This window comes from Protobothrops mucrosquamatus, unplaced genomic scaffold (assembly GCF_001527695.2).
Source record: "Protobothrops mucrosquamatus isolate PMUCROS unplaced genomic scaffold, P.Mucros_1.0 scaffold1974, whole genome shotgun sequence".
Classification (NCBI taxonomy): domain Eukaryota; kingdom Metazoa; phylum Chordata; class Lepidosauria; order Squamata; family Viperidae; genus Protobothrops; species Protobothrops mucrosquamatus.
Window position 1 is genome coordinate 119991 of NW_015388090.1, and position 26024 is coordinate 146014.

A 26024-nucleotide genomic window follows, 5' to 3' on the forward strand; every position below is an offset into this window, starting at 1 on the left:
ATGCCCAAGTCTGTCAAGATCCTTCTGAATTTTGAGTCTGCCTTCCAAAGTGTTAGCAATATACTCCAGCTTAGTGTCATCCACAAATTTGATGAGTGCCCCTTCATCCCTCATCTAGGTGGGATGATCTAGATGATATTGAATAGTACTGGGTTCAAGACAGAACCTTGTGGTACCTCATTGCATGCTTCCCTCCACATAGATGTAGTTCCACTGAGGATCATACAGCTTTCCATAAATAAGTGTCCTAAGAAGATGATAAATGATTGTATGCAGAGATATAGGTTCAGTTCAATCCTACAGGACATATTTCCATGCTCCCACATAAAGATGTATAAGATTATTTTGTATTTTAGGATGTGTCCATATGAGCTACTGGGTTAGCTATTGCAAGAGATGGAATTCTAGATCACAGTAAATGGACATTTGGTTTAAAATAATTATGGAACATGCCATCTAGTAGTTTACCCTCCAGTGTATATGACAAGTGAAGTAATTAAAACATTTAAGGGGTCCTAAGGTATCTTCAATTTGCCTTTCTGAAAATAAAGAAAAATTCCAAAGATTCTTAGAAATCTTCTCCTCCCAAGAGTTTCTATAGTCTTTTCCAATCTTAAAAATTCTAACATCAGAAAGATGAGGAAACAGGTATGGAAGACTGGTTTAGCAGTATTTCAGGAAGAAGATAGCAAAAAGGCAGTAGGCTAGGCTTATCAGACTCTGAAATGCAGGGGACATGCCCAGTGAAGCAGAAAATAAGCTCTACTGCAGAGGTCCCCAACCTTTTGGGCACCAGGGACTGGTTCTGTGGAGAAAGGTTTTTCCACGGACTGGAGAGGGCATGGTTTTGTGTGCTGCCTGCATTCCACTGATGGGGCTTTGTTTGTTTGTGCAGACCAGTTGCTGGCATGCCGTGGCCCGGTACTGGTCTACAGACTGGGGGTTGGGAACCCCTACTCTACTGTGATCCCAGCCATTACTGGTCACCTGACTTCATTTCCAATGTTATTATCCCCCATGCAACTGCCACGGATGCTGTTGGCTGAAGAGGGAATGACATTATAGTAACACAGGTGTAGCTGGGGCTACCTAAGGAGTCTCCCTCATGGTTTTGCCATGAGATGGAAGTAATATCATGGGAACAAGGCAGAGAAAGGTTGTTGCCAGACTATGGTTCAGCATAATCAATAATAACAGCATGACAAAGTAGCAACCATGGTGCATTAGAATATCTGCAAAAAATACCATTTGCCTGCAAGTAGGAAGTGACAAGACTATAAAATAGAGAAAGTAATAGAAAATGAAGAAGCTAAAGTGCTCTGAGAGTTTAGAATCTGAATAGATAAGCACCCGTCACATAACACCCCAGACTTAACAATTATTGATAAGAAAGACAAAAAAAGTCTGGATTGATGTGGCAGTACCTCAAGACAGCAGAACAGAAGAGAAAGAATTGAAGAAAATCATAGAATAGAAAGAGCTGCAAGCAGAAATAGAATGATTGTGGCAAAAGGAAGCAAAAATACTACTAATGGTAATTGACACCTTGGATGAAATCCCAAAACAACTGAAGCATTACTTGAACACAATCAGCACTGACAAAATCACCATCAGTCAATTGCAAAAGGCAGCTTTACTTGGAACAGCTTACATCCTGTGACAATATCTTTAACACCATCAACAAACACCATTGGCCTATTCCACGTCCTTGGGAAGGACTCAACAGGTGGCTAAAAATGGAAAACCCAGTCTAAACATCTGGCTGATAGTACAACAAACCATAATTTATTGAACATTTATAGACCTTCTGCCCTGTAGGCAAGATGCCAATTTGCCTCGGATTTGAGCATTCAGAGGAGGCCTGCCTATTAGTTTGTTTAATTCCACATATGTAAAAATGCACTCCAATTCTAGTTTCTATTCATCATTCATCTGACAAGTTTTGCTCATTTTCTATCAGGTTTAACAGAGTCTGAACTCTTGCCTGAAAAGAACCTGAATATTGCTTTGGACAATTGCCTTCCTGTAGTTTCCTGCCACCATGGGATGTTTCCAGGTATGTTTCCGGTATCTATGTACTGGAATATTAAGCATTCATTTTTTAAAAAAATTGTGAAATATTTCATGGGAGCTGATTAACACACACAGTGCATTTTGGTTGGAAATATATGGTATAAGAAAATTAGAGCAATTGTATCTGATCAAAGGAGCAAAAACAGAGTCTTCAGTATGCACTGTGTGTATCTATCTTCAAGTCAGTTTGACTCTTGGTGACTGCTGGACTAGTGCTTGCAGTTTTCTTGGTAAAATTAAAAAGTGGATTGCCCTTGTGTTCTTCCTAGGACTGAGAAAGACTGACTGGCCCAAGGTCACCCATATGGCTTTGTGCTTATGGTGGGACTAGAGCTCAGATTTTCCCCATTTCTAGCCTATTGCCTTAACCACTACACCAAATTGGCTGCAGTACAATTTTTTTTTTACAGGTCCGCCTCTGGTTCCCTTTTGTATTTTAAAAAAATAATTAAAAGAATGAGAAGCTGCCATATTTAGGCCCTCCAGCAGCATCTTCATTTATTCCAGGAATACTGTAACTATAGATCCTGAATCGTGCCAAAACTCTTAAAAAAAAAATGATGATGGGCTGCATCTTAATACATAGTTTGGAAGTGTACCCAAATGTCCAGAAAAGGGTTACTGTAAAGTTAAAGCATGGATAGTAGAAAATGTCCTATGGAAGAGGGCAGAGGGAGATAGCATTCTGTTAAATCCATGTTTTCCAACTGCTCTGTCCCCATGGCAGTGATTTTATGAGTTACAACCCCCTACCCTAGTCGTTTGTGAGAATGCTCCTAGCTTCTTACCAGAATTCTAAATGTGTCCACCAACTCTAAAAGGTTGAAGACTCCAGAGTAAAGAATTAGAGCTTTGGACTGTGCTCCTATGATCCCAACCATTGTAGGATTCCAACTTCAGAGAGTATAACATAGATCAGATTCCTTTTTCTGTCTCACTGCAAAATGCTAGTTCATTTCTGTATCAAAATACTCCAACACAAGGGAGTCTGTAACTGAGGTGTGACCACTGGTTGGACACAGGGAGCAAAGAAGCCACTGGGTCCATCAGGTATCTCACAACCACAACTCCCACTCTGACAAAATATTTAGATTAGGCCTAAGGTCCATACAACTGAATGATTAAGGTTAAAAACCACAGAGCTGCCAATAAGGGGAAGGAGAAACATCATTGCTTTTGCATCCTCCTGGTCTAATTTCTCTGAGTACTTTAGGTGGAGGCTGGAATCATTTGACAAAAAAATCTGACTCTAGATTAGGAAGTTAGAAAATTAAAAGTTGCTATCTTTTTATAAGATCTATGGAGACATGCCTATCTGTGGTCAGAAACCAAATATCCAAAGAGCAAAATGTCCCTAAAACAAATTTTATAATCCGTCTTTGCTACATCCCATTATGGGCAGTCCTCAGTTAATAACTGTCCTATTTAGTGACTATTCAAACTTACAATGATGCTGAAAAAGTAGGTTCATAGCTGGTCCTCATAATTACGGGAGTCATAGTATCTTCATGGTCTTGTCATCAGGATTTTGGCTGTTGGCAACCAGTGTGATTTATAACAGTTAACTGTCCCAAGTCATGTGATCGCCATTTTGGAGTGTTACAGCTGACTTCCGACAAAGTCAATGAGGCCAATAAGTCACAAGTCACAGTGACATGACACCTCACCTAATGACTCTAGTGGAATTGATGTTGTAAGTCAGGTGTGGTCACATCATGTTTCATTTAATTATCATGTTGCTTAGCAATGGAGTTGCTGTACCCAATTGCCATTACCTGTACTGTTAGCATGATGTGCTTGAAAGCATGAGAAAAGAGGGGGGGGGGAAAAGTAAGATTAATTTAGAATAATAACCTCCTTTCATTTCATTTCATTTTCTGAAAGAAGATCTGCCAACATTTCTGACTCTCAGCTCTTCTCAGATGGAATGTCTCTCATTATAAGTGCATTTGTTTCCAATAATCTCCCATGGCAACATTCCAAGAGAAGAAATAGGCAATAAAGCTTCATTCCATACTGATAGATACTAAGATGAAAGAAGGACTTGGGGAAATTTTCTCAAAGACTTGGAAATGGTTTGATCTAGTGCAAGCATGTCAAATTCACGACGGCACGTGACGTCGTGCAACATATTGGGCCGGTTTTGTGATTGCCGGCAATGGGGTGGGCGCGGCTTTCATATGATGCATCCGGCCCACGGGCCGGCAGTTTGACACCCCTGATCTAGTGCATAACTGGCTCAGGAATTCTGGGAGTTGAAGTCCACGAGTCATAAAAGAGCCAAGGTTGCCTACCCCTGATCTAGTGGTTAAGGCTCCGGGCTAGAAACCAAGAGACTGTGAGTTCTAGTCCCATCTTAGACATGAAAGCCTGCTGGGTGACTCTGGGGCCAATCACTCTCTCTCAGCCCAACCTACCTCACAGGGTTGTTGTTATGGGGGAAATTGGAGGAGGAAGGAATATTAGGTATGTTTGCTGCTTATAAAATTAATAAAGGCAGAATAAAAAAACTAAAAAAAATGTTACTTTTTTGCTAACCCCACTGAAAAATATGGAAGATGAAGAGCATAACAGAGTTTGTACATTTCAGGGAAGCTTATGTAGTGGTGGAAACTGTAATTTCTATGAATTTGGGTAATTATACTTGCTGAAAATATGAGGCTAAATTTATATAGACAAGGGGTTTCCATCTTTGGCAACTTTAAGGCTTGTGGCTGGGGAATTCTCACGCTTCATATCCATAGGCATTTACTCTCAAAGGGCCAAAATAAGCTGCAAATTAAGTATCCATATTGTCCAGATAGACAAAATGATAATCTTCTCTAGCTTTGATAATTTCTAATGCTGATTACATTTAGGGAAGTTGAACCATGGCTGAGGTCAGCTAGAAAGATTTATTTATATTTGTGAGCAGATACTTGATGCTGCATTCTAATGCTAAATATAAATGCTTCTTTTGCTATACAGATTATATATGCCTCCATGATGTATATGACTAAGAATTATGGGGTCTTTGGTGCTCTCTGAACTTGGTTGTTTATTTGCAGATGTTTCATTACCCAACTAAGTAACATCGTCAATACTAGTGAATGTTGAGTTTGTTCCCTGTTTATATACAGTAGTTTGCCCTGCCAGTGTTAATGGGAGTTGGTAGTTCCTTCATTAGGATTATTATTGTCTTCTTGATTGTTTGTCTGCTTAATAGTTTGTCTAGTGTTAATCCCTGTTTACCTGGGTGTTGGATTCTGAAGATGATGTCTTCTGGTCTTTTTGCTCCCTTTTAGCTTTTTTATTGTCTCGGAGGAATTGCATGTAAATGTGGTTTATCTCTATGTGTCTGTTGATGGCTCATTTGTGCCAAGCTTCCAGGAATACTATAGATTTTTTTAAGCCATGTTTAGGATGCTCAAAGTTTCCAGTTGAGTCTGTTCATCAGTTATGAAATTAAATAATTTTCATCACATCTTTTGATTGCTAGTTGGTGTCATGGACGTGCTTTGCTAGTCTTCTGCCTGTCTGGCTGTTGCAGTCCTTACACTCTTTGTTGTAGATCAGGCATGTTAAACTCACGACATCATGTGACATCGCATGGCGTATCGTGACTTTTTCCCCATTGCCGGCAATGGGGTGGGCGTGGTTTCAGTGTGATGCATTGGGCCCATGGGCTGGCAGTTTGACATGCCTGTTGTAAATAATTTCTGTTTTTTCATCTTGGGTTTCTGGTGTTTTGGTTTACTTAAGATATTTTGGAGTGTTTTACTTGAGTTGTGTGCTATAGTGATGCTGAAAGGATGTAATAGCCTGTGAGTTATTTCTGAGAAGGGTTTTTTTATGTATGGTAGGGCTATCCTTTTCATAGCTTCTATTAGTTGTGCTGTAGTGAATTGAATGGTCAGGCACTTTTTGATGAAGTTGTGTGGGAATCCATTTCATTAAAATATGTTGTATAGTTGGTCTGTTTCCTTTTTCTGGTGTTCTGGGTTGTAGCAGTGCATATGTGCTTCTCTGAATAATGTTCTTAACACAGTTGCTCTTGAGGTAGATTGGATTCTTTAGTGGAGGAGCACTTCAATGGGTTTTTTTTTACAGAGCTGTATTTCTAATTTGTTGCCATTTCCTCTGCTGATGTGGATATCCAGGAAGGATAGTGTGTTGTTGTTTTCTTCTTCCCTTGAGAATCTTACTTCTTTGAAGATGATGTTGATTGTACATGTGTCTTCTCTAGCTGTTTCTCTTTTTATTATGATGAAGGTGTCATCCATATACCAGACCCATACTTTTGATTGAATGGGAATGCTATAGTGTCTAGATGCTGCATTACAGTCTCTGGGGTGAGTCCAGAGAGTGGGGATCCCATGGTTGTTCTTCTAACTTGTAGGTTGAAATGTGTTTGAATATTAGTAGCTTGGGATGGTAGTTGTGTTGTTGGTTCGATCTCCGAGCTTGGTGATTTGGCTGCAAACGTTTCATCTCCATTCAGGGAGGGGACATCTTCAGTGCACTTTGAATTGTGCACAATTCATAGTGCACTAAAGATATGCCCCCAAATGGAGATGAAATGTTTACAGCCAAATTGCCAAGCTTGGAGATCAAACCAACAGCCCAACCTATAGGTATACGTGTCCATCTATCTGAAAAGGTAGTAAGGCAGAGGTTGATAAGATCCATGATTTCTGGGCATTTTGATCTTAGTGAATTTGGTCAAGTGTGTTGTTCAGTACTGCTGCCATGGATTCATTCATTTGTTCTGGGTCTATGGATGTAAAGAGTGCTGTGACATTGAATGAAATCATACTCTTATCTTCCATTATTAGGTCTTTGATTATTCTGGAGACAGTGTAGTGCAGAGAATATTTGCTTCCCTCTATGAGATGTTCAAGTGTTTCTTTTGTAAATTCTTTAGCTGTTTTGTGTATGATAAGAATTACCAAATAACCTCATTATTTTCCAATGCATTTCTAATTCTACATTGTTCTCCTTTTATTTAACCCTTTTTATAACATAGTTTTTTTCTTTATATTTTTAGAGTTCATTCCGAGATCAGTGGAAGAATTGCCTCCTCCCCCCAAAATAGACAAATACAAGCTTGCAAGATTTTTAGCTGATAAAGCCATCAGGGTATATTTAGTAGCAAACGTTTTGAAATAGTATTTGTATTGTAGCATGTCTAACTCAGTTTTGGAATTAAACCATTTAAAAATATTCCACAAACATATTAAGTACAGCACTACTGTTCCTGAAATAAGAAAAAAAAGGGAAAATATTACACTGAGCAAATAGAGGCAAAAGTGAGAATAGGGTTGGCATTTTTCACACTCAGTGTAATGTCTATATTTTTTCATTCTTCCAAAAGGTTCTTAAAAGCTGGGATCATGCCAATATTTTTTTCTTCACCGATTTTAAAGTGATTTGAAAAGGAATTTTTCAGTGCATTTTCCCAAGTTTTCAGATGTGTCAAATGTCTGCAAGATCTTCTAATTAATCCAGAGATGGTAATGGGAGAAAAAGAATAATATCTGTATATCTATTGTAGGATGGTTCAATCAACTGTTGTTCAAAATTCTTCAAGTTTGCTCTCTGACCCCAGCAAACTGCTATTATGTGTTGGTGAGGTAGTGCCTGAGCCAGTCTAGTTTGGCTTTGAGATCTCATTCTTCAGTGACTCCCTTCAGTGCTTTGCTGAGTTCAGAGTGTCATGGTTCCAACAGACAGAGACAGAGATTCAGAAGTAGGTTTGAAAAGATCTAAATGTCCTTAGTATCAAATGATACTATTGGGAAATCATGTCAGTATGTCAATTCTCCTATACATAAATAGGAAAATTTAGCTTTCCTTAGCGTGCTTTTTTTTTTAGTCTTTTGCTGATTGCAAATGGAACATGAGAGGGAAAGTACCCATGCCAGACCTGCTTCTAATAATGTCAAAGACACAGAAGCCCAGGTGTAGGCTTCTTAGTCAGGATGGGATTCTTCCTTATCCAGACAAAATTCCTCTGTGTATATTGCCATGATGATTTGGGGACAACAAGAGTATCATGGCATATGCAGCTCTGCTCTCTGCCAAACTCAAACATGTTTGTTTCCTGATTATTATCTGTAAAAGTTGCATGCAGCTCAGAAGAGGGAATCTCTGACTCTTCTTTCAGGTACTGCTGAACTATAACTCCTAATATTCCTAATACTGTATGGCCATCAGTCTTGGGGCTGTTGGGAAACTCCACTTAAGCAACTTAGGCCACAGATTCCTCATTCCCTATTATAGTTAGTCCACAGCACCATATGTGTTATTATTTTATTTTCTTCAACAGAGCATGATTTCTTCTCTGTCTGTGATGTAAGAAACAGAGTCCTTCCCACTCACCATACAGAATATCTTATTTTCTGTGATGACTCTCAAGTACTATGTTTCCCCTCCACCTTTATGATTATCAGTCAGTCAAATCAGCTTGCTACTTTTTTCACTCCCCTCTAATATTTTTCCACTTGAGGGCCACGACCTCATTCATTTCACATGAGACCATCTCTGGTTTTGAAAATTGCTTTGTGTCTCGGAACCAATAGAAACTCTTGTTTGAGAACTACATTTTTGTTGTTGTCTTTTTTGAGTCCTCATTCTGATAGTTTTTCATGTGCTGAGGGCAGGGGAAAAGAAGAGGATATCTACCATCACAAAACTTTTGTATCTATCACCTGTTTGAGAGGCTGCCATGGAGCCCATCTTTTGTACATGTTTGTTCATACTTTCACACAAATACATGGCATAAAATGCACAATATAGTTGCACACATATAGAGCCAGCAACATTAATAACAAGATGATGCTGATGGCTCCCAACCTGGAAGTTGACAGGATTTAAAATGGAGTCATGAGTGGCTCAACATCCTTGGAGACAGTCTCAGGGATGTCCAACTGTTGTTACTAAAAGGTTATTTTTATACAACAGAAGGTAAATTATTAACCATCTCACTGGGAGTAATTTTATTAGGTTTAACTTTAATTAAATGTACATTTTTACAGAAATCAATTTTAATTTTTTTAAAAAGGGAAAAAACCTTTCTCAAATTAAGTTTTCGTCCTGGCCTACTATTTGGCTTGGATAAGCTATCCAAGTCCAATGGAGCCTCCAGCCAGTTTAGAGCAACATTAATTTGCTTGGAAGCATTGAGGGCAATACAGTGATGGCAGAGAATCTGCACAGTGTGGTAAAAAATGTTAAGATGCCAGTCATGATAGTGCAATCAAAGCTTTGTAGTTTTTTTGTGCATTGCAGTTTATTTTTGAGAGAGACTTTTAAAAAAAATAGCTAAATACAAAGATGAAGAACATATCATTGCAGACATTTAGTTTGACTATTACTTTATGTTAACATTGGCTCTGAAACCCATTTCTTTATGATTTCAGGAAAGGAGAATTTTTACCATCTGTGGTCCTTACCCAGTAATCCGCTCTTCTTTAAGAAAGAGAGGATGGGTGGAAAGAAAGAATATTCTTAAATTTGACATTCAGAACCATAAAGATGAAGGGAATGAAGCAGAATGTGACAACGGTGTTAACAATGGTAACAGATCTTTTAACCATGGTTTCTTTCTTGCTTTTTATTTGCTTAGAAATGTATAATAGTTGGCTTGAATGTGAAATAAGTTTTTCTACTCTACTTTTAGGGTTGGTAAACTTTAATGGCAAACCATACTCAACGAGTAGTCCTTAATGGTACTACATCTACATGGAGGAAAGTAAGCAGTGGGGTACCACAAGGTTCTGTCTTAGGCCCAGTACTCTTCAATATTTTCATAAATGACTTAGATGAGGGAATAGAAGGGGATCTTATCAAATTTGCAAATGACTCTAACCTGGCAGGAATAGCCAATACCCCAGAATACAAGCTCAGGATCCAAAAAGATCCCGACAGACTTGAACAATAGGCCCTATCTAACAAAATGATATTTAATGTAGAGAAAAGCAAGATCTTACACCTGGGCAGGAAAAACCAAAGGTATAAATAGAGATTAGGCGAAACCTGGCTCAAAAACAGTAACTGTGAGAGGGACCTTGGAGTTGTAGTGGATGATCACTTAAACATGGAATTAAGGAGAAACTTCCTAACAGTGAGGACAATTAACCAGTGGAACAGTTTGACTTTAGACATTGTGGGTGCTTCATCACTCGAGGTTTTTAAGAGGAGACTGGACAGCCACTTTTCTGAAATGATATAGGGACTCCTGCTTGAGCAGAGGGCTGGACTAGAAGACCTCTAAGGTCCCTTCAGCTCTATTCTGATTGATTGATTGATTGATTGATTGATTGATTGATTGATTAATGCAGATAATTCTCATGGATGTATGAATTATTTGAGATTTATATTATGTCCATATACTTTTTCAGATATATTTCTCTCTTTGCCCTAAGAAGCCAGAAAATTGCTAGTTTCTTATTTAGTGTTCTCCCTTGATGATAACTTTACCAATTGCGAGGTTATAGAATGCTCTTAATTGATCTGATTGGTGAAGAGGGAGAAGAACCAGTTCAGGGAATGTTGTGAATGAGTGCAACTATTGGAAAATAAAAGGTTGGTTAAGATCAGCTTAAGCTATAGACAATACACATTGTAAGCTGTTAGTGAAAATGTTTGTTTTTAACCATTTAGTCATGTCTGACTCTTGGTGACTCTATCCTTTAAGCGCAGCTTCTTTCAATTGTTGTATAATCAACTTTGCTTCGGATTTGATGTTATCAAACCAGCATGTTCTTTACTTATCCCTTATTCTTTGTCCACTAATCGTTCCCAACATCATTGCCTTCTTCAATGAATTTGTATGCATTAACATGGCCAAAGTAAATCAGACGTAGACTTATGATTTTAGCTTCCAGTGATGTGTCTGGTTTTATACAATTTAATACCTTTCTGTTAATTACTCTGGTCCATGGTATATGCAGTAATTTATGCCAGCACTACAGTTCAAAACAATGGGAATACATTTTATATTTTCCTTTAAATGAAGCCTACCATATCTGGGTTACAAAAATTTAGACAATTATGTACTGCAACTGGATTCACATTTGCTCCATCTCTTTGCTGCCATTTTTGGCTACAAATATCTACCAAATTTGATTTTTTCCTCCTCAATGTTAAAGCAAGTAATAGCATTCCAATTGGCAAATTTGCCTTTTCATTTTGAAGTTAATGACAGTCAATGACATGGCTTTACAATATAAAACTGAATCTGGACATTAGGAAAAAGATTTGGTGTGTGTGTGGGGGGGTGACAACAAAATTCTGATTATTCTATCTCATGACTTGATTTTTCTAATAACATTTTTTGGAAAATATTACTGAAGTAAGGCTTTTCATAGTTGGGAATATAGCTTTTTTAACATTAAAAACATTTAACATATACTTCAATGTTCTATTATAGACTAACTGTATTTGAATCTTACATAATTTTTAATTCACAGCAATAATGTATTTTCAATATGCTTTGCTGCAGCCTATTTAACTTTTTATATTTACTTTTTAAGAAAGCAAGACTGTATTGCATGAAGCAGAAAGTCATTTAAGCAATTCAAATGACATCCATGATATAATGGTAAGATTATAGAGATAATCATGTTATAGTAAGTTTTAGGATTTTTGTTGGTACAGAAAGTAGATTCTCAGCCCCATCAATCTATGTCACAGCAGAGGAAAAACAATATATATATTGGTTTCAGTCTAATTCATCATGGTAATCTAATTCAGTTTGTCAGCAAATCACATGTATTTTAGTGATTTCATCCTGACACTTTACATAGCCCCTATGGCAGTGATGGAGATCCTTTTAGAGACTGAGTGCCCAAACTGCAACCCACATCCCACTTATGTATCATCGGGTGCAAAGTGGGCGTGGCCCATTGGGTGGGCATGGCCCATTGGGTGGGCGTGGCCCATTGGGTGGGCATGGCTGCGGTAGTAACGGCAGACTGGGTGAGACTAAAAAGTTCAATCAATCAATTCCAACTTTGCAAGATCTTTTTTTCCCCTTGAGAAGTTGAAATTGATTGATTGATTGAATGAACCTTTTTTTTTTGCACACGACGGCAGAGGCCTAAAGCGAAAAGGTTTTATAAAACCCAACTCAAGGCCTAAGACTGGGGCGATGGCACACGTGCCCACAGAGAGGGCTCTGCGTGCCACCTGTGGCACACGTGCCATAGGTTCGCCACCACGGCCCTATGGGCTACTTCAAATGTACAGTTCTTTGTATTTCTACAGAAAAGATGTTGGGTAGTTATTCTGCCTTTCCCTTGAAGTGGATTTTTCAGCGTGAAAAAATGAGGGAAAAAGTAGAGGGAAAGATGATTCAGTAGGGTTATTAATGGAAAATTACACTGTAGGACCTGTGAATAATTCTATTAATACTGTAAGGTAGAGCAATTGCACAATAAAAGATTGGCTTGGAAGTTTTTCATGAGCATTAAACATTTTGGGACCAGGTCATTACAAGACTGTTAGCATCTGTAAAATCTACTACAGCTTTAAGATAAATATCTGAATCCTGTTCTATGGTCTTAATGTAAGAGGGAATCATTGAATATCATGGATCCAATTGCACCAGATACAAAAATGCAAGCAGAATTTTTATCTCTCGCTCACTTAAGTTTGATTTGTTTCTCTGGCCTTATCTCTATCCAGTTCTGCACAGATAAAACAGGAATCTTTTTGGTTGAAATCATGCAGCAGTTACATACTTTATTCTGTCTCAGTAGACTAATATTTTTTCACAGCATCCAAGACACCCAATATATGAGCCAGAAGTACAGTAATATTAATCATATGCTTAAATTTGCACGTGCAAGTCATCTACTTTTTATTTTGGCAGAATCCTGATGTGAGATATTTTCCCCAGCCAGATTGGAGGCTCCAATTTTCTGATAAAAATAATTCCATTCGCTTTTGTGTCTTAGCAATGTTTAATTACTGTAAATTATATCTTTAAAGGTGAATTGAAGTCTTCAGGTGATCTTCTGAGCTATATGTCTCTAATATAGTCCCATATTCTGCAATTGGCCAAGACTCATGGATCATATGGAAATCCACTGTAGTTTTATAAAAGACATTTCATACAACAGTAACATAGCCACTATTCCCATCTGCCAATTCTGCCCATAATGCTTACATTATTGTCCTGGCTGCTAAGGATCTTCTTGAATTGATTAGTAGTTCTTCCTTGTCCCCAGCTGGTGGAACACAAAAATGGACATCACCACCACCACCACTCTATTTCCGCAACCCTTTCATTACCTCATCAAGTTTATTTTCATTGAGGGTAGAGGCACCCACCTATTGTTGAGAGAGTAGTAGATTCATCAGAATGTCCTTCTGATTGCCCTAAAATGCAACTCCTTACTCTGCAGTTCTAGAAGAAATACTAGCAAATAACTGGACAGCATTTTCTCTGTAGTATGATCTGAAGTGATTACTTTTTGAGTTCATTGGTTCAGCTTGAAAGACTCACAAAAGTTCACCTACATCATAGGAACACAGGTTTCGAACAGTTGATGCATGTGAAAGAGACTAATGACTGATTACTTTTTATGAATGTATTACCCTTTGATGATTAAAGAGGGTTATAAATTTAACAAAGAAATAAACTGGAGTTATTCTTAGATAATCATAATGTTTGCAGCCTAGGAATCAATATGCATTGATTTGAAGGTCAAGCTCTATGGTGAATCTGATTCTAATCCTGATTTCAATCCAGATCATATATATTTTCCACTTTCCATGTGGTTTTTCTTGTAATTTGAATGTCTCTTTCCATTAATTTTCCATGCTTTATTGTTCTGTGTAACAATTATAGCCTTGGATCCTCATGGAACTTCTTGTTCCTTAGTTACTGCACAAACAGGAATTCCTATAAAATGAAGTAAAGGTGTTGCTTCGATTTGTTCAATTCAGAGATGGGTTATCAAAGAGTATTGGATGAAGTGGATAATATTTTCCATGTGGAAACATAACACAGTCTTCTTTGGGCCAGTCTAGATTGATAAGAAATGAAGAAACATCTTTTTATTGGACTACTAAAAAGGATGCAGTTGATTACTACACCCTCCATATTGATCAAATGTTAAACCATTATTCAAAAACTGGCTCTTTTACAACCAAAGTAAGTACGTAAATAATGACAAGGATAACATATCAATAAATGTTTAACACATGTTTTTACCTTAGTAAGGTTGATTCATTTTCAGAGTAATGAAAGCACCCTTCCCAATAAATTCAATGAAATCTTAACTGATAGAATATTAAACTAGAGCAAGACTGTGGAGCCATAGATTCCTAAAATGATATACAAATTAGTGTGATACTCTCATGAGCTGTGGAAATAACCATGAGGAAGAGGAGAAAGGTCTGTAACCAAGGCAACAACCAGACAAGAGAACTCCCAGCCCAAAGCATGAATGGTACTTGAAATATCACCTCAAACTGGTCCCTCTATAGTTCTCTTTAGGATAAAGGCAGGAAGGGAACAGACACTTTCAGGGTTGCAAGATTCAGTTATAACCTTATAATAAAAGTTCTTTTATTATTCATGAATTTGCTGTAGAAGATTGGTTTCCCTTGCACAGTTGGTAGACACCCTCACACACCTAAGTAAATCTAATGTCATTGGTGTAAGGATTAGGCTCTATCCAACAAAATGAAATTTAACGTAGAGAAAAGTAAGGTTTTACACTTAAACAAGAAAAACCAAATGTACAAATACAGATCAGGTGAAACCTGGTTCAAAAGCAGTAACTGTGAAAGGGATCTTGGAGTATTAGTGGACAATCACTTAAATATCAGCCAGCAATGTGCCACAGCAGCCAAAAAAGCTAATGGAATCCTTGGTTGCATAAACAGAGGGATAGACTCAAGATCACATGAAGTATTACTACCACTTTATAAAAACTTAGTAAGACCACATCTGGAGTACTGCATCCAGTTTTGGTCACCACATTATAAAAAAGATGTTGAGTGCAGAGAAAAGCAACAAAGATGTTTAGGGGCCTGGAAACTAAAATATATGAAGAATGATTGCAGGAATTGGGTATGGCTAGTCTAGAGAAAAAGAAGGACTGGGGTGATGTGATAGTGTTCCAATATTTGAGGGGCTGCCACAAAGAGAGAGTCAGCCTATTTTCCAAAGCACCAGAAGGTAAGATAAGAAACAATGGATGGAAACTAATCAAGGAGAGAAGCAACCTAGAACTAAGGAGAACAGTGAGAACAATTAACCAGTGGAATAGCTTGCCTTCAGAAGTTGTGGGTGCTTCATCACTGGAGGCTTTTATATGTCACTAGGTTAAATAGGTATAGAAAAAATTGACAGCCTTTCTCCCTATAAATTGCATATGACTCCTTAAGAGTTGGGTTTGAGGTTATGCATTATTGGAAAGTCTTTCAAAAATTATTTATTTATTTATTTATTATTAATTAATGAGCAATCTTACTGACAGTATTTTTGTTTTGATGAACATAATTTCTATCATGTTGTCCATCAAACCAAAAGCATGTAAGAAAGATGCAGAGAAAAACAAACAAACAATATCTGCCAGTAGGATTAGCTAGCAAACAGCTTAACCTGGTATCAGAAATGATTGTAAAAAAGGTTATGGCTGCCAACTTGTTCTTTTTGTTTACTCCCTCTGGATGTCCCTGTCTAGCACAGAGGTCAGATGGAAAAAAAAGGTGTGAGGACTGAAAAATTGAAATTCCTTTTCTGGTATAGGTGATTTTTTTTTTACAGAATTTCTTAACAACAGAGTAAAATATGAGATTTCCCCCTTGAGGTTTAACTTGACAACAATGTTGTTTAGTTATAAATATTTTAATTAATCCTGGAGGCAAAGATGGGCTTAAAGAGGGTCAGAGTTGCAAATTACAACACACCTGTGATTGGAAAAAGCAGCCTGGCATTTCATTGTCAGTGAGATCATTAAGATGTAACTATGAGGTAATGAGGTAGGACTACAATGACAATGAGGTTTTGAAAAAACAAGGAGGCAGTTATTCCACAGTATCTTTCAAGGAATTACTTTCTTTAGCTTTCATAGAGCTCTGCTTAGCTTCCAATATCTTTTCCTCAACTTACTCAGCATTCCTTGGCCTCCGGACCGTTCTGTGGCTATGCTAACAGTGTAGTTTTTCTGGGAAAGTCTTTTTGTAATGGGATAGTTGCCTAATTTGATACTGGTGCCAATGCTTTATTTTTCCTGAGAAGATATATTTGGCTTAGGGGATTTAGTTGGCCCTACAACACCTACAGCATGCTGGGAAACCTTGAGCTTAACATCACCGTGGGATTTAGTTTTGTGGATGCAGTCCTCCCAGTTGATAGGGTTAAAACATTTTTTGGAATTGAATAATCTGCTTGCTATCACACTAAGCTTGTAAGCAACTGTTGGGCAATATTATGTCTATGCTTGATTGGCAACAATTCCCCAGAGTCTGAAGGAAAAATGATATGTTTAATGAATCAAAGATCTTATGAATGGAAAACAGATGTTCTACCATCAAAACAGAAGTTGCCCTTGCATTATCCAAGATATATTACCCATCAAGCAAAGGTTCAGATAATTTGATCTGATGAAAATAAAATTTTTGTATTGCTGTTTTGAGTACTCTGCCGTTTCACATATAGTAGGTAGCAAGTAGATTTGTTCATTAGTTGTCATCTACAACAGATGCCAGAATACATTGCAAGCTTATTATTTTGGAAATTGTATAATAATAATAATAATTATGTTTTGTTTTAAATATTTATGTTTTGTTTTAAATATGTTGGGCGCCGCCCTGAGTCCCGTCGGGAGAAGGGCGGCATATAAATTAAAATAAATAAATAAATAAATAAATAAATAAATAATAATAATAATAATAATAATGATGATGATGATGATGATGATGATGATGATGATGATGATGATGATAAAGTTGGAAGGGACCTTGGAGGTCATCTAGTCCAACCCCCTGCTCAGGCAGGAAACCCTATACCATTTCGGACAAATGGCTGTCCAGTTTCTTCTTAAAAACTTCCAATGTTGGTGCATTCACCGCTTATGGAGGCAGGTTGTTCCACTGATTAATTGTTCTAACTGTCAGGAAGTTTCTCCTTAGTTTTAGGTTTCTTCTCTCTTTGGTTAGCTTCCACCCATTGTTCCTTGTCCTGCCTTCAGGCGCTTTGGAAAATAGCTTGACTCCCTCTTCTTTGTGGCAGCCCTTGAGATATTGGAACACTGCTATCATGTCCCCCCTTGTCCTTCTCTTCATTAAACTAGACATACCCAATTCCAGCAGCTGTTCCTTATATGCTTTAGCCTCCAGTCCCCTAATCATCTTTGTTGCTCTTCTCTGTACTCTTTCTAGAGTCTCAACATCTTTTTTACATCGTGGTGACCAAAACTGGATGCAGTATTCCAAGTGTGGCCTTACCAAGGCATTATAAAGTGGTATTAATACTTCACGTGATCTTGATTCTATCCCTCTGTTAATGCAGCCCAGCACTGTGTTGGCCTTTTTGGCAGCTGCAGCACAGTTATGAGAAAATTGGAATATTTGAAGTAGAATAGATTAAATAGATTAAATCTGAGTTGAAAATTCATAGGTAATATAGGAGTGGTGAAAGGTGACTTTTTCGTGTATGATTTTAGAGTGGGGGTGGAGAACAGTGGGTTAAAAGGGAAGAATAAAATTAATATTACATTATTCTTCCTTTGGAGTAACTTAACTATCTGACATAAGAGAGACATATTTCTAGGAGGCCTGGAGATCAGCCTCATAACTTCAGAGGGTTTCAGATGAGCTTCTTGTACTGACACATAAAATGATGGTAGTGGAGGAAGAGGAGGCATTTAGGGTAATCAAGCTGTGATGGGATGTATTTTCGCCATGCTCCTGGTAGCTGATTTATGATGTGTGTGATAAGAATGGACTTACAATTTATGAGCCTGAGGATGTACATAGTGTCTAGTCAACCACAGGTTCTGTTGACTCTTACTTATTTTGGGCTATACATGCTAAGAGGAGGACTGACTGGTTTGATCTAGGACAATGGTTCTTAAATTGGTAGAAATTATCTCCAGGGGAAAAATTTGGGCATATTTGGAGGGCAATGAGGCACTTTATAATTTCTTGTTTGTGATTTGGAATGACCATTTGTGCCAAAAACAGAGGTGTATGTGTGCGTGTGCGTGTTTGTGTTTATGTGTGTCATGGGAGTAATGACATTATTCAAGACCAGGAAGTGTGGTAATTGAATGGAACCATTTTAAGAACCACTAATCTAAATATATTTTTGGATAAAGAGCTGGTGATGCTTGTCTTAAAGTACAGTAGGCAGTGGTTCACCTACTACTGAAACAGCTATCACCAGTTACAGTACCATTCAATCATATATTCAGTTCTTTTATTGGCAGGGAAGGGGTTGTGTCTGGGCAACTGCAGATATTCTTGGAGGGCACCAATTTTCTTGACCTTCTTGACCTGGTTCATTGTCTGGTTTGGAGACTGAACCAACCATAATTTTTCTGTTAGATAACCTCCTACAGGGGAGAAAATTGGGGAGTGTTACTGTTAATCCTGACTGATTTTTCAGTGGGTTTTTGATTCTACCAATTATGATATCCTACTGGATTTTTCTATAAGTTGGGGCTTTTATTACAGTAGTCTTGTTCCCACTTGCTGGAATAGATTCAAAAAGTAACATTGGATGACAGTGCCTCTAAACCCTGAGAATCCTACTGTGGGATGATTTGTAGTGCTATTATGTGCCTTGCACTATTTAAGATATATATATGAAGCCAATCAGAGCACTCATCAGGAATTTCATCAATATGCTGATTACATTCTCCTCATTCCACAGCACTTTAATTAGGAAAGGCTTGACATGTTTTGAACCTATGTCTAGATGCAATGAAGGTATGGGTGATGGGAAATAAAGTAGCTTTGAATTCTTGTGGAGGGTGCGTCTTGGGTATAGAAATTGGGAGGCGGACTACCTGTTCTAAAAGGAATTGCACTTTATTAGAAGCAGAACAGAGTTTGAGGTTATTCCTAGAGTAATTGTTGTCATTGGAGCCCAGTGGTCAGAAGCAATAATTAACTATTTATTTATTTGCAAAATTCTTACAACAGATAACTCTGGGCGGCTTACAATCATAAAAAGATAAAAACTATGCAAAAGCTAAAAGACATAAATAAAATAATGTGAAGATCCAAATACTGGATCCCAATTAAGAATGGGGAGGCCAGAGTAGGATGGGAGGGAGGTGGGATCTGTGGTTCATCAGTCAACCACTGTGATGCTCCCCCATTGCAGCTCCAAGCTAACTGGCAGAGCCAGATCTTTAGGCTCTTACAGAAGGTCAGGAGCTCTGGTGGAGACCTCATTCCAGGGGACAAGATATTCCACAGGGCAGGAGCAATGGCAGAGAAGGCTCTTCTCCTGGACCCCGCCAGCTGGAATACTCCGGCTAACGGGGCCCTCAGCATGCCTCCTCTGCCAACGTGGATGGGGTGGGCCAATTCCAATTTTGCTCAGTATATCAGCTATGCTTTTGCTGTTGTTGTAATTATTATTTAATATATTTTATACTTCCAATAGAAGAGAATGTATGCAACTCAGGGTTGATCTGTGGAGCCCTTGTTGCTCTCTGAGCTTGTTGATCATCAGCACTGATGGCATTATCTACTTGGATAATGGAACATTTGCAAAAAACCATCCAAGCTCAGAGAGCACAAAGGACTCCGTGTTTTAATGCTGTTACATATACTCAAGTTCCTTAAAGAACTTTATGCACAATAAAATTAAAAAAAGCACTTTACAAAATATAAGATATGCAATAAAATGAATTGTACTGTATTTATTTATTTGCAACTATAAGTTTTACATATAAAACTACAATGATCACATCAGTTCCATGTATTCCTTCTAGTATTAACAGCACTATTTGTTTTTCATATCTTCCTTGCAGCCATTACAAACATTGTAACTATAAAATGAATTAAAATATATTACACATGCGTGCATGCGTGCGCGCACACGGAGAGAGAGAGAGAGAGAGAGAGAGAGAGAGAGAGAGAGGGAGGAAAGAAAAACAAAACCAGAAGCCAAGTTCATCCAGAGAAGATCTAAAATAAAAAGACAGGGCTTCTTTAACAATATCTAGAGGATGTAACAGAGGCATTTAACAGATTTCAGGGAACATGCATTGTAGAGTTTGGATGCCAGCACAAGAAAACTTGCCCATGATCAATCACCGGATAGTCCTCGAGACATAAGCAAAACCTCCATTGACAATCTCAGAGATCTTCCCTGTTTGTAATTAAGAGGGTGGTACTAATCTGATGACTTATGTTTATATTTTATATATATATTAAAAAACCCTTGACTCTGGCTCAACAACTAATTGTCAATAGAACAGATACTGCAACAGATGTGGGATATGAACAGATGTGGATTATGAATAGTAATATGACTGTTGGATGCTGTATTAGCTGCAGCTTGCAGACCAAGCACAAGGATAGTTCCAATAAAATGCTTGCAATAAACTGTTTCCCAACTTTGGCAGCTTTAAGATGTGTGGACTTCAGTTCCCAGAATTCTCCAGCCAGCCAGGGGAACACATCTTAAGTCACACATCTTAAAGTTGCCAAGATTGAGAAGCACTGAACAAAGCATTATTAAGTACGTGAACAACTTTGGTTGGTATACTAACTATACTTATTCCTGGATAGAGCTAATTTACTATTATCCATAAAAGCACTGATAATATATATATATATATATACACATATTATTTACAGATAGGACTCTGTTTGCACATGAGGAATTTGCCATGGTATGTGTCAGTGAACCCAAACAGTTTCTTTCCTCGGTGTTATGCCATCTGTTTAGATGATGACAAATCTGCTTTTATCGGTGAGTTATTTTAAATTTCCTTCATTTTAGCCTTGAAAACCTGCCAGTGGAAGAGTTTTTATTATTGTGGCTGACAACAAGCAACTAAAATCTATAACAATTCTATAACAATGCATGCATTTGTTGAGCACTTATTCCAATCCAATGGAAATTAGGGAAATGTCCATATTGATAAATCAGCACTACAATCTTAGTTACATTTATTTGGAAATAATATCCATTGAGATGAATAGAACTTTTAAATGTGTGTTAAAATTGCAGCTTTTCTGACATTTATTGCCTTGAAGAAGGAATGTTTCATAAGCTTACAACTAACTATGTAATAATTTTCCTTTCTGCAGATGATTTAGGAATTCTTACAGGCCAATTTAAGAAAACAGTTTATTTTCCTGCAGGATTATGCAATCTCTTGACCTGTCCTAAACTTTTTAAATCTGAGATTATATTTTTATGCACAATTTTGTACTTGACTATATCACTATCGCAAAGGTCTCCAATTATTTGATAGTCAAGTGTTATAATGAGCTCCTGTTTTCCATGGCTGCATCCATCTTTTCTTTTTCTTCTGCAAAAATCCTGCAAAATAGAATAGCAAGAAAATTATTTGGCAGATTTGGAATGAAGGATGTGTAATAGAGACAATGGAAAACTTGTCTATGTTGAAGATGGATGTGCTTCTTCTTTTCTTGACTGCTTGTGATTAGAACCAATCTGAGGAATGGCCAGAAGGACCGCAAAGTCAAATTTTAGGTTTTTGAATGTATGACTTACTTGTTATCACTTTTAATTTTAATTCTGGCCATTCTCAGGAACCGAAGGCCTGTGGAAATATCTGAATAGACTGAATAGGATCTACTTATGATATACTATTTCTAGCAGACTTGCAAGTTAACCCCTTTCTCCTAAATTATTATTCATTTTGATAATGATTCAGTATTAACTTTCATATTCTTAATCTTATTATTTTTAGGGAATAAAAGTTGTATGACAATATTAGGCCTTACAAAAACAGATTGTACTCTAGATTTTTTGCACTGGCACTAAATTGTTAGTTGTGTTACTCCAGAGAACTCTTATTCTTGTTTTTGAAAAGAACCCCCCCCCAAGACTCCAGTATTTTAATATTCACAGTCAGTGGTGGAATTCAGCCAGTTTGCACCAGTTCAGCAGAACCGGTAGCTAATTTTTGGTTGCCCAGGTCCAGAATAGACTTCCAGAAGCAGCATCCACACACAGAACCGGTTGTTCACATACTTGAATCCCACCACTGTTCATAATGTACTAAGATCCCCTCCTAATGATATGCATCAAGACTGAACTATACCAGTTGTCAGGGTGATTAGAGAGAAAAACCATCTGGAGATGTTTCCAAATCGTTTCACAAGTTGTAGCCATGACTTATTTTCTCTTAAACTGCAGTTTAATAATGGTTCTGGATGGATTTAGTGATGTTTTCACCATATGCTTATAGTTCTGCTCTCTGCTTTATCATTTAGACAATTTGCTGCTTAAAAGAAATGTCATGTATTTCAGATGACTTCAGAAAAACAGCAGCCTTCTGCATAATTAAATGGGTTGTCAATTTGCACATTTCTGATGACTGGTCGTTTAAAGAAAACAGTGATAAAGAAGATGCCATTCAGGTTAAAGGTATTCTTTACTATTGTGGCTGTTTCTACAGTTGAATAAATGTCCATTTGTGACAGCATCACAATTTGCCTTTTTATTTTCAATGTTGATTTAAATGAAATCTACCAAACTTATTTTCTCTTGCAAACTTTGAATTGCATAAATGTTACAGGGACCTTACAAAGAAGCCTTGAGGAGAAATAGATTGAACTGCATACAGAGTGCCATTATTGATAAACATTTTGCCTTGATTCCCTAGATTATGAGTTAAAGAAAGTTAAGGAGCTTCCTGGAGAACTTGCAGAAATGGCATGCAAAATATGTGAAACCTACCTTGAACAATTTGAACATGAAGACATTGATGCAGAGACAGATAATGTTCCAGTACTTTCAGAAACAGAATGGAATCAGTTCATTGACCACTACTATTCTCTTATTCAGTAAGTGTTGTTGTCTGTTAACTGAAAATTATCAACAGCTTTATGTTTATCTTGGCTCTGAATTTTATAGGTCTTTCTTTGTGGAAACTATAATTTCACACATGCAAATATGTAAGAGGTTGCTAGTCAAAACCCAGCAGAAACTTTATCTCCTTCATCTAGTAAGCTTTCCTTAGCTATCTGAGGGCTTTCAAAAAAGAAAAGAAAAGAAAAAAAAAATAAAAGAAATTTATAAGCACCATGCATCATGTTGAGGAAAAAGGGTTTTCAGTAGAAGAGAATATGTGCGGCTCAGGGTTGAACTATGAAGTCCTTGGTGCTAATAATAATAATAGTAAAGTTGGAAGGGACCTTGGAGGTCATCTAGTCCAACCCCCTGCTCAGGCAGGAAACCCTATACCATTTCGGACAAATGGCTGTCCAGTCTCTTCTTAAAAACCTCCAGTGTTGAAGCATTCACCGCTTCTGGAGGCAGGTTGTTCCACTGGTTAATTGTTCTAACTGTCAGGAAGTTTCTCCTTAGTTCTAGGTTGCTTCTCTCCTTGCTTAGTTTCCACCCGTTGCTTCTTGTCCTGCCTTCAGGCGCCTTGGAAAATAGCTTGACACCCTCTTCTTTGTGGCAGCCCCTGAGATATTGGAAGACTGCTATCATGTCACCCCTCATCCTTCTCTTCATTAAACTAGACATACCCAATTCCAGCAGCCGTTCCTTATATGCTTTATCCTCCAGTCCCCTGATCATCTTTGTTGCTCTTCTCTGTACTCTTTCTAGAGTCTCAGCATCTTTTTTTTTTTTTTGCTCTCTGAACTTGATTGTTTGCTTGCAGACATTTCATTACTTAACTAGGTAACATCATCAGTGCTGATTACAGTGCTGGTTGGGTAATGAAATGTCTACAAGCAATCTCATTTGGAAAGCACCAAGGACTCCACAAAAAAGGGTTTCACACTATGAATTTTCTCTCTGTGTGTATAATTGTGTATCAATGTATAAAATGTTGTAAATAAAGAATATAAAAAAAAGTAGAACTGACCTTAGGGAAGGTTTGAAGAACTGTTAAGAAGGGACTTCCACAAGAGATTACTGTACACAGTCCGGAGATTGGAGGAAGTGTAAGAAAGCAATTCAAAATAATCCTGTTTTGATTTGTTTGGTATAGGGTGGGAAAGAAGGAAGCTTGATTTTCAAGAATCTGTTATCATACCCAACAATAATAAAGTAGTATTTTTGGGATATCTGTGGTGCTTGTTTCTTGACCTGGGCTTCTTGAATGGCTGACAAGCAGAGATAAATGTTAAGCAAGTATAGTGCATAAGACAATACCAAAATGTCTCTATAGCTCACATGGTTCCACATGTGGAACTATGCAGCAAGAGTATTACATGTGCAAAAGTAGAAAGACTCAGTACTACCCATAATGGAGAAATGGTTGTGAAAACAATGGAACTTGCAGAAATGGCCAAACTAACTTCTTTCTTTTTTAAAAATTACAGTCTTTAGTGCTTAGTAAACAACATGTTGTTTGGGTTCAAATATTTAACATTTATTTTTTTCAATATAAATCTGTTCAATACTACGCAATCCAGTATTTTTTCCCTGATTCTCCTTTCTTCTCTATATTTTTTCCTTTTTCCCTTCATTACACCATTACAATTTTTGGTACTGTTAATGTATACAAAGTTAGATATGAGCATCTTCATCATATTTTACTAATATCAAACAAATAACAATAATATCAATTCATAAATCAATAGTGTCAATTCATTAATCAATATCCTGTTTTTCGTGCGCTTGTTAAAGTTTGATTTCCTATCACTATTTGAAATATCCTTATCAGTTAAGTTATGATTTTCTCAATATTAATTACATTTATATAGCTGAAAATTTTATTCAAATCAATCCTCTTATCTTCATATTTCCCACATCAAAAAAAGAGAAAAAATGCTATCTTAATTCTAAATCATATCATTCATTGTAAAAATCTAATTATTTCTAAAAGTCTTCCATTCTTTTAATCTTATTCAAAATAATATTTAAACATATAATGCCCCCTCTAGAAGGTCAAGTCTTCTGTTTTTTAAATCTGACTCTCACTTTCTTTCTTTGCCAAGTCGCTTTCCAAGCCAGGGCGATTAGATCGCCCAGGAATTTTCTTTCTATTTTTGTGAAAATTGCTTGGCATAAGGAAAATAATCTGGGTAGGGTATTTTTAAGGGGGAATTCCACCCATTTATATTCCTTAAACAACTCCCAGTTCCTTTCTCCCTCCATTTCTCTTTTCATTTCCTGTCTCTCAAGTTGTGAAATTTCCCTTAGCAGGACTGGCCTAGGGGAAAATTTTTAATGGGGGTTTTAAAGCAATTTTAAACTAACTAGACCAATCATTAATATTTGTTTTTAATTATGTTTTTAATCTGTAGTTTTTTGGGATTAGTATTTTTATCTGGTTGTTAGCCGCCCTGAGTCCGCAAGGAGAAGGGCGGGATATAAATTAAATTAATAAATTATTTATTTATTTATTTATTTATTTATTTATTTATTTATTACATTTGTATCCCGCCCTTTTCCTTGCGGACTCAGGGCGGCTAACAATCAGATAAAATACGAAAATACAATACACGTTTAAAATTAATTAAAAAGAAATATTTGAATCTGTTCCAATTAAAAGTAATTAAAACCCCTTTAAAATCCCTTAGGCCAGTCCCGCAAGCTGGAACAACCATGTCTTGAGGGCGCGGCGGAAGGAAAGGAGATCAGGGATCACCCTGATCTCTGGGGGCAGTTCGTTCCAGAGGGTGGGAGCTCCCACAGAGAAGGCCCTCCCCCTTGGGGTCGCCAGCCGGCACTGTCTGGCTGACGGCACCCTGAGGAGACCCACTCTGTGGGAGCGTACAGGTCGGTGGGAGGTAATCTGTGGCAGGAGGCGGTCTCGAAGGTAACCAGGTCC

General features: G+C 37.4%; 1 protein-coding gene across 1 annotated transcript in view; it reads left to right on the forward strand.

Moving 5' to 3' along the window:
* The window catches only part of TTLL8 (tubulin tyrosine ligase like 8), a 39320-nt gene that overhangs the window by 2289 nt on the left and 11007 nt on the right, over window positions 1–26024 (forward strand). Inside the window, exons 2-9 of the mRNA XM_029285631.1 lie at window positions 1961–2056; window positions 7100–7191; window positions 9474–9630; window positions 11589–11656; window positions 14087–14215; window positions 20893–21007; window positions 22541–22657; window positions 22896–23076. Of these exons, the coding sequence (XP_029141464.1) occupies window positions 1961–2056; window positions 7100–7191; window positions 9474–9630; window positions 11589–11656; window positions 14087–14215; window positions 20893–21007; window positions 22541–22657; window positions 22896–23076 (955 nt within the window). The remainder of the gene's footprint in view (window positions 1–1960; window positions 2057–7099; window positions 7192–9473; window positions 9631–11588; window positions 11657–14086; window positions 14216–20892; window positions 21008–22540; window positions 22658–22895; window positions 23077–26024) is intronic.